The 9,886-nt window shown below is 43.3% G+C and overlaps 1 protein-coding gene across 1 annotated transcript; it reads left to right on the top strand.

Moving 5' to 3' along the window:
- Positions 1 to 1,183: 1,183 nt before the first annotated feature.
- Positions 1,184 to 9,399, top strand: tdrkh (tudor and KH domain containing; the record flags this gene model as incomplete). Its single annotated transcript, XM_079214237.1, has 14 exons — positions 1,184 to 1,248; positions 2,549 to 2,709; positions 2,861 to 2,955; positions 3,471 to 3,672; positions 3,788 to 3,927; positions 4,010 to 4,361; positions 4,443 to 4,609; positions 6,454 to 6,629; positions 6,967 to 7,031; positions 7,158 to 7,306; positions 7,389 to 7,499; positions 8,329 to 8,383; positions 8,771 to 8,853; positions 8,949 to 9,399. The coding sequence occupies 13 exons, from the start codon at positions 1,184 to 1,186 to the stop codon at positions 8,824 to 8,826; spliced, it is 1,794 nt and encodes a 597-aa protein (XP_079070363.1). The 3' UTR covers positions 8,827 to 8,853; positions 8,949 to 9,399.
- Positions 9,400 to 9,886: the final 487 nt, after the last annotated feature.

The raw sequence follows: 9,886 nt of genomic DNA, 5'->3' as shown, positions 1-9,886 counted from the left end.
ACGTGTCAAGTAACCAAAATTAAGAGACAGACTTCCGGTTGACCTTTCAAAGCAAACGTCGTTATTTCGGTGGCAAGTCACGTTTCCTTAAGAAATAAACCTAAATTATGTTCGGGCGGGGTCTGATAAGTGGCAATAAGCGTATTGCCGTTTCACAACCATTCTGTTGTTATTAGTCTTACACACACCTATTGTTTTCACCCTGAATGTAGAGGTAAACATAGTTTCCGGTGTACTTATAGCGTGACCAAGTTGCAGACGGGGTCGATTCTAAAGAGCGCGAGGCGTCTTGTCTGTAAGTGTCTCACATTATAACACGCTTTTTACCTCTTCATTTTGAATTGCATTATACCGTGACAACATACTAAGGCTGTTCTTGTGGGGGGTGTAATGTGCGCGTGCCAAGGACGCTAACCATCCACTTGCCTGCATGTGTCAACCAGCAGCTACAGCTAGCGTTAGCTCGGCTAGCTTAGAGGTGTGTGTCTCGCGGCCGCCGTGACAGCTCGTCGGAAACCGAACCACCGTTCTGTGCAATGTGGAGGTTGACGGTAATTTATACAGGCCCGCGTCTCGGTGTGAGACAAGCAAAGGCACGAGGGGTTCCGTGCAATAACATGCCTCTAGGGCGCTGAAGGAAAAAGCCAAGGTTATCCCTCCAAGCCGGTCGCGGAGGGGATGTTTCGGTGGCGTCATCAAACTCCGTTTAAAAAGCTCAACATGTAACGCTCCGCGCGAGACGCTGTAGTACGAGCGGGACACCGCGCGGCATGTCGGCTCCGAGGGGGGACCAAGTGACATTTAGGGATTATGGCGTTGTTTTATTGCAACAAAAAAAAAAAACTGCTATCTGACTCCGTAACAATTTCAGAAAAGTGTCTGAAAAATGAAACTCCACTTGAGGTTGCTGTTTTTTTAAACCAGAGTTGGTTCTCTTTTAGAAAAAAAGTAATTCGGCTTTATTTCGGTTTTGCACGCGTTACCACAGTGAAGGTCTGCTTTACGTCCGTGATGATTTCTGATGAACTAACGATGCCTTTCTGATTGTCTCCCCCACTCCCATGTCGTGCAATGTTGCTGCCATGTAGTGGCTTGAAATGCTGAAACTCTTCCTCTCCTTCTATTCTACCTGTCTCGTCAGTAGTCTTGAACGTGGATGTAAACAAAACAAATTCTTCCCGAGATGGACGTTGGAGTGTCCAAGTCCCAAGTGTTTCTCAACCACTGTCCCAGAACCCTCTTCTCCCAGTGAGACGCGCATCCTGCACGTGCTCTCTGCTGTCCCCTGCGGCGGCGGCTCAATACTCATCACTGTTGGCTCACCTCCAGTGCATTCTGTCTCTGTGTGCACGCGCGCGAGTTTTATTGCCGGGTTACACTAAAAAGCCTCGCAAACAATTGGCTGTCAGTGTTCAGCGGTTAATGGAATGACTGGAGGTCGCCCAACTGCCTAAATGGTATGCAGCCCATGCAGCAGCAGCAACCTTCAGTGCACCCTGTCCTGAAGTCAGGGTCCCAGCAGCTGCAGATGTGGGCTTGGTGCAGTGCTGTTTCATCATTTAGGGGACTTTATAGCGTGTATGTGACTGCTTGTGCACGTTTTTTATTTTATTTGGCAAGTTGATGTAGTCTGATGACAGTTTTTCGGGCTACATCATAAGAATCTCTTGCAGTGGTTCTCAAAATGGGGTCACAGGGACCTCCGGGGTTCCTTTTAAGTACCTTTTAGGGAGATCCCAGACAACACAAGGGACACTTCCAGTTCACTGTAATTTACTTCAGTGAAAATTATCTTGACTATATGACTAATCGCTCCTGTAACGACACGTTTTTTCAGTACCAATCGTCATGCAGTTGAGAAGACTCAACGAACAACCTCTCAAAAATATGATCGAATGTCCCAGAACAGCTGACTGATGGACGTTAGTGTCCATGTCCCATGTGTTTCTCAACTAGCTAGTTAATGAAACCCAAAAGCTCAGGTGTCTCTATCAGATAGGAGCATCCCTAAAGTCAGGAATTAACTTTATAATTTAGTATAAGACAAAAAATAAGTAAATCCCAAGTTCCACTCATGGTTGAAAGCTCCACAGGAAAAACAAGCAAGGAAGTGGATCTTGAGTCAAAGGTTTTTTAGTCAAACTACTGGTCCCAAGCAGGGAACTTAGAGGACTATGCTATCATCTATGTTACCAAGACAGTAGCGCAAAATAAATACATGTTTGATAAATAAACCAAACAAACAAGCATCTTCTCTTGAATGTCACTGGGACTTAATTTAATCAATTGGGGTTCCACATGAATCACATTTAAAAGTGGTCTGTAATGTTTGAGAACACTGATCTCCTGTTTTGTTTTCTGGTTAATGCTTTAAGCTTCGCGCTGCATGACTGTACAGTTGCCTCAGCAGGCCGACTAAACATTTCACTGATTGGTTGTGAAGACATTTCATCAGCAAGAGCTGAAAGGACTGTACATAAAATAAATAAAAGGAGCAGTATCTTGCAGGACAGTCGGGAAGGATACTTGTGTGGTGTTTGTGTTGTAGGTGGAGCCTCCCGCTGGGTGTACGGCGTGTCTTGGACGCAGTGATGGAGGATCACAAGAGCTCCCTGAGCTCGGGCAAAATGGTGGCCCTGGCTGTGGGGCTCTCGGTCGGGGCCACGGTGGGCTACATCGTCTATCGGCACATAAGCAGCACCAACCACCGTGAGTATCTGCTGCTGGGAAGTTAGTGTGCCATTTGTGACTCCAGCCAGATCTGTGTGTATTTGCTCATGCGTGACATCATTGTATGAGTTTGTGTTTGTTCTCTGATAACCTCATCTGTAACTGCCGGTTATTTTCCTTTTGACATCAGCTGATCAGGAGCCCAACACGGAGGTGTCCAAGGTGACACTTCCAGTAGAAGTTTATAGGAACATATCCAGATACCAAGCCACCTTTCTGGACATGGTGAGGAGCTTTACAAAAACCAAACAGAATACAAATACATCTCGTGTGCGTGTGTGCGTGCATGCGGGGGGTTTCATCTGCAGAATTATGGCTCTCCAAAAGTGTTCCGTATTAAATTAATACAAATTACATTGTGTAAAATGTATAGTATAGCAATTTCTGAAATAATTGAAGAAGTTATTAAAACTCAAGTTATTATTGGGAAATGTTATTTCATCATTCAATTTCATTTTAGAAGGCCCCTTTTCAAAATGGCTTTTTTTTTTTATAATAAGAGCAGTGAGATTCCTAATATCGCAGATCCAGGATAACTCGAACATCTCTTCACTTTGATGCTCGGGGACAAAGCAAAGCTCACGGCCCTGCCATGCAGAGCCTTGAGCCTACAGTCTTCAATTTGGATAATTTCTTACATTTTGAAGATAGGGCAAAATACCTATAATTTCCAAATATACTTCCATTCATGCGGAGGACAGTCAGTCATTTGAGGCTCTCCTGCTGTCTCCTCCTCTCAGGTGGCCCAGAAGTCCGGAGCTCATATGAGGATTTTGCCAGATCCCGGGGAGCCCGGCTGTAGGGCGACCGTCTGCTTCCTGCTGCAGGGTTCTCAGGAGCAGGTCCTGCTGGCCCGCTGCGTCCTGGATAACCTGGTCATCGACTGCGAGCCAGTGAGCGAAGCTTTGGAAGTTCCTCAGATCGCCTTTGGACGAATAATAGGTAGCTTGTTGTTGCTGACTGCTGCCAGCCTATTCTCTTCATTAGCATACAAATATTTGCATGCTAGAAGGCACACAAAGGCACAATACGTTTATTGTGGGTATGTGTTCTGCAGGCCGTGGCGGAGAGAGTTTGAAACTGATCACCAGGGTCACAGGGGCCAAAGTAACTTGTTCCAAAGAGAAGACGCACGGCCCCGGGGCCACGGGCAACGTGACAATCACAGGGACCAGACAGGAAGTAGAACAGGCCAAGGTGAGTCGGGTTCTGTCGGTCCACTCGCAAGAACACGAGTGGAACTCCTCCTTCCTTTTTTTTCTTACGATCCATTTCGCAGGAGCTGATTCTAGAAAAGGTCAGGGAGGACACGATGGTGAGGACAAAGATCTCGCAGTCGTCTGCCCTGCGGCAGAAGCGCGGCCACACCGCCGTGAATCAGAAGCCGGACGGCACAGAGACGGAGGCCCCAGCAGGCCTGAACAACAACAACAACATCGGCCCTTACTCGCAGACTGAGAAGAATGGGCTTATCCGTGCCAATGGGACCGCAGGAGGGCCGGAAACTATTTTTGACAAGATCGAGGAGCTTGAAATCACCAACACGGCCAATGAGGATGAGGAGGAGGAGGTGGTGGTAGAGGAGGAGAGTGTCTCCACAGACTCTCTCTCTGAAATGTCCAAGTTTGAAAGTGAGTCTCGAGAAGACGATCCCCACTGCATCACTGAAATGTGTCTTTGTACCGGGTCATATCATGCTCTCTGTTGTCCAGTTCCCAGCCCAGACCTGAGCTTCCAGCCCGACGAACACCTCGAGGTTTATGTTTCTGCTTCGGAGAACCCGAACCACTTTTGGATCCAGATCCTTGGGATGCGGTCCCTTCAGCTGGACAAACTGATGGAGGAGATGAACCGCTTCTACAACAGTGGCAACCCCACCGTAAGAACTGTTTTTCCAGTTTCTTTACATACATTATTTATTTATATATATATATATATATATATATATATATATATATATATATATATATATATATATATATATAATATATATATATATATATATATATATATATATATATATATATAATATATATATATATATTTATATATATATATATATATATATATAATATATATATATATATATATATATATATATATATATATATATATATATATATTTATATATATATATATTTTTATATATATATATATATATTTTTATATATATATATATATATTTTTATATATATATATATATATATAAATAAATAAATAACTGTGAGGCGTCTCCCTAGGACCCGCTTAAACACACTTAGCACTAACAGCTGAAGTGGCAATTACAGATTTTAGAGTCATAACTCAGTAAAATCTGACCACACACTCTACTATCCAAGGATATTATTATATACAATGTCCATTGTGAATAAACGGCCATGAATCCATTTAAAACCAGCTTTCTTCAGTAATCCAGTGAGAGTTGTTTATGTGGGTACATTGTCAGGATGCTTCAATCAGGATTTTAAGCAAAGCCATCGTCTCCTGGAAGATTTTTTTTTTTTTAAAAAAAGGGAGAAATTCCGGTCAAATTGTATCTGTTTATTGAGCTTGAAAAAAAATGATAGGCAGTTTCTATCACTGAACGTTTTTGTAATGTTCTAGCGCACGGCTAACTCACTGACTCCGACATTAAACTTCCTCTTGAGATCCCCCACATTATAGTGTAACAGGACGGCACGGAGGACACCAGAGTTAGGGCAGCAATCACAGGCAGAGTCAGTTCTGCAGGTTTTAAAAGCATTTTAATTAAACAAACACAAAACAACTCAAAACGTAGCTCGGTCCAGAGCTCGATCAGTTAACTACTGAACTACAGTCTCTTAGCCGGGCCGCTAGACGACTTACCGGCTCAATCATCACAAAGAGGAGAAGAGAGGCTTCTCCTCTTTGTGAAGATGTCCCCCTGCTCCGTTCCGCTCCTTGGCTTTTGTAAATCTTCCTGACGAGGGGGATCCGGATCAGGTGTGTCCTGGCCCACACCTAATCTCAATGCTCTCCTGACGAGTGGGTGGAGCCTTCTGGCTGGAATGTAGATTCCATCCACCACACCTCCCCTCAGGCCCTTACAATAGGCTCGTTCGAGATGAGTCAGTTCTGCGCAGAATCGATCGCCGGCGATCGGCGCGCAATGCCTGCCGGTTAGATTTGTGTCCGACTTGCTCCCGACTCTCTCTGACGTCATGCACACGTGATCAACGATACTCTCACGAGAGCAAGCCGGCCGTCGATTTCAGAGTCAGACGCTGCAGTAGCTCTCCACGGACTGCGTGGCCCAGTGCGTGACGGGAAACGCCTGGCTGTCGCCACATCAGAGAGCTGATTGGCTCTTAGATCTGACAGCAAACACCACGTGTTGTAGAAAATCCTTATTTTATGTGTAGTTGTAATACTTAGCGCTGGATTGTTGACTATTCGTCTCATGTTTAATCTTAAAACATATTTTGTGTGCCTGCTCTCGTCTAGATTCCAGGCGAGGCGCAACTCTAACGAACGAGCCTAATATCATGAATACACCCCAGACAAAGTAAAATAAAAGGAGTGAATCCATTAATATTAATAAGTGTCAACATTGACACGCTCTCCTCTGTCTATCAATATGCAGATTTCTGCTGTGTTGAAAACCTGTGCATCTGTAGTTGCCCAAAGTTTGAGAAAATAAAACCACGGAAAATAAAACCAAATGGTTGTGTTGGAAGTAACAAGTGCGTTGGTCTTCTCCAGGAGCAGAGGGTAGAGACCATTGTGGTGGGGGACATTGTGGCCGCTCCATACCGAGACCACAGCACATGGAACAGGGCCAGGGTGCTGGGAGTGCTGGGCTCCGGACTGGTGGACCTCTACTACGTTGACTTTGGGGACAACGGGGAGCTGTCCAGAGACGGCCTCTGCCGAATGAGGTACGAGGAAAGTGATGCCTCCACTGCCTTCGCTTTCAATTAGACTTTATCTCCTCATTATGTATGTAGCAGCTATAATCAATGTATCAAATGACAATGTGAAAACAGAAAACAATGTTAAAGGGCTTGTTTTCATTTGTCTCTCGAGATGGTGATCATGTGTGGGATGGGACATCTCTGCAGCACTACAATATTTCATCTAAAAAGCTATTTGGACACTTGTTTCCCCTTTGAAAAATCGCTATAGGCCATATTGTGATTTTGAGCATATTTTTGATTGCAATGGCTGTGCCCCAGCTAAGTCTGGCTAATTGCTTTTGTTGCATTGATATTTCAGGAGTGACTTCCTCAGTTTACCATTCCAAGCCATTGAGTGCAACTTAGCAGGAGTGAGACCAAAAGGTAAAAGCCCTCGTCTTGTAACTAAGTTTAAAAATACAATATTCTGAAATAACAATTGATTAGCATTTCAACCCTCCCCTCAAATTTCTTTTTTTGCATTTTCCAATTGTGGTCCTTGTTGGTCAGGGGAGGCGTGGACTGAGGCCGCCCTGGATGAGTTCGAGCAGCTGACACACTGCGCCTGCTGGAGACCCCTGCAGGCCAAGCTGTGCAGCTACTCCCACTCCGACATCTCCTCCTGGCCCAGTGTCAAGCTCTACAACAGTGAGGCCGAGGTCAGCTGCCGTTTTCATTTATCTGTGTTTGTCTGCTGTCTCCTTTGCACACATCTTTAAAAACAACAACTGCCTATCCCAGACCATAGATATCGGCGAGGAGCTCGTACGGCTGGGCCACGCCGTCAGCTTCCAGGAGCCGGTGAACGGGAGGACCGAGGGCGGCAATCTTGGCTGTCTCCAGAGGATGCTGGTGATTCACTGAACACATTCATTGTTTCCCATTGGCCTCTTAACAACGGTGTCGGGACGGTTTAACGAATAACTGTTAACGGCTGTTTTATCTAATGGCCAGTATTTCGCGCCCCTGTTTAATATCTTTAAACCAGATTCTCAACAAAGTGAAAAGGTTTTTTCTATTTAGATTTAACAGACGGTCAATGAAAAATCATTATTATTATTGAAACCAGAAAATGTAATAAGAAGAGGAAGACTTCTCTTTTTCTTTCAGAAGATTATTTGGCAACAAAGCATCAAACACGTTTACATCACATTTAACTGAGATTCAGGCGAGAGGGGACTGAAATATTTGAAAACATCCTATAATTACTTCTTCTTCTTTTTTAACTGCAGTCAGTAGAGCGACTGTTTTAACTGTTTATTTAACCGGAACTGAGGGACAGAGGTGCTTTGAGCCAAGACGCTAATCAGGGCTATTGTTTACTGGGATCACACACAGCTGAGGCTGATGGGAATGTCACTAGCTTTGCAGGTATAATAGTCCAATAGTTAGGTGTTTCCTTCTGGAACAAAGTGGTTGACCGACCGACAAACAGAAGGAGAAAATGTCGTTCTTGTTCAAAAGATTAAAAAAAGAAGAAAAAACGTCTGTAAATTCTAAATTTCTTTTAAAATATGATGGCCATCATGAAGTGACTTTTTCATCCAGTCGCTGTCACAAAGTCCACAATGAAATCCGGTGATTTGGGATTTAGCCGTCACCGACCACAACGTAGCCGACTCGATTCTGCATTCTTTCTTATTTTCTCCAACTCTCATCTTGATTTCTTGTTCCCCGACAGGACGACGTGATCGGAGCGTCGTCAGAGCTTAGTCTCTCCTGTATCAGTTTATCAGGTGAGGAGAATAACTTCCTTTTCCCATCCCTCCCTATTCGGTGGGTTATTTCTGCATTTGGGAGTTAACCAGTGACAAGAGGACTGAAGACGACACTTACAAGGAAGTAGTTTTAAAGCGGAAAGAAAAGAAATGTTTTTCTTCAAGAATTCAAGGTAACACGGGGTGAATAATTGATATACAAATGGTCATTTTAGGAGTGAAGTATTTATTTTAAGCTCAATATGCAGCCCTCTTAGTAGTTCAGTGAAATTGGATGCCCTTTGTGTCTAAAAGTCATTACTACTATACTAAATCCAGTTGTAATGTGGTTGGGATGATTGTTGAATGGCCATTATCTTGTTGAATAGCCATTAACTGGAGTTTTTTTTTCTCTTTGTACATCAGAAGCTGCGTCAATCTCAGGAAGCGTGGACGATGTCATAGAAGACGAGCTGCTCTGAGACCAAAGACACGAGTAGACATCAAAGGTATTGTTTCCTGTCGAGATGACGGAACGAGTTTTAACATTCCCTAAAGAATAGATACATCAAAAGTAACGACCTCTCCTCCTCTCGTCTTCCAGCTCCGACCGCCCCTCCTCCTCCTCATCGGCATCATGAGACACGGGAGACCTTGTTTCCTTGTCTGACCCCAACTCAACCGCATAAATCCTCATTGTGAAGCCTTACCGACAGTTTATGTTACCTTTTATTGGAGTTACCACACTGTGTTTTGCCTTCATGCTGTTCCGTTGTACCGCTCTGCTTATATATATATATTTTCAAGAAGTGACGAGAGGAACAAAAACAAGAAAGCCAGTATATATATTATTTTTTTTAAAGCACTGTGAGTCGGTGGTACGAAAAGGTAGCTGATTAGCTAATAGTTTATTAAATGTTTTGAACTTGTATGTATATCAAGATTGTCATGGCCTACATATTTAATCTGACAAATTATTATATTTTGGAAAGGAAAGCATACAGTATTATTGAATTTGCTCTGCAGATTTTGTTCAGTATAAAAGTATAACGATCTACCGGATCTCTAACTAAAGGGCAGAGAAAAGTGTTTTTTCCTTCAGAGGTGTAATAGACTGCACTATATATGATAAAGGATTTATTTTATGTCACAATAATTGTCTGTCTTACTTTGTTATGCTATTCATGCTACAAATAATAATAATAATAATAAATGGATTAAGAGGAGTAAGACCATTTTACCCCAAATCTGCCTTTACTAGCTACTTAGAGAAGAGGTTATTCTCAAATTAATCTCCTTTTGCATAAATCCAAATTGTTTAAAGTTATAGTACGCCTCTTAGAAAGTGGCATGAAACTAATGTTAAAACAACTTGTTTCATATTCATTGTGAAACAACGGAAGAGTCAAACTAATATCCACAGAGGGGATATCTGTTGACATTAGTTTGACTCTTCTGTTCTCGGAGTCCTGTGTTTTGTTTCTGTGTGGGTCGATGACCTCCATTCCCGGATTGACCAATTGCGTGAAAGTGGGTTACGGT

This window comes from Taurulus bubalis (assembly GCF_910589615.1).
Source record: "Taurulus bubalis genome assembly, chromosome: 2".
Taxonomy (NCBI): domain Eukaryota; kingdom Metazoa; phylum Chordata; class Actinopteri; order Perciformes; family Cottidae; genus Taurulus; species Taurulus bubalis.
This window is presented reverse-complemented; position numbering and strand designations above follow the sequence as displayed.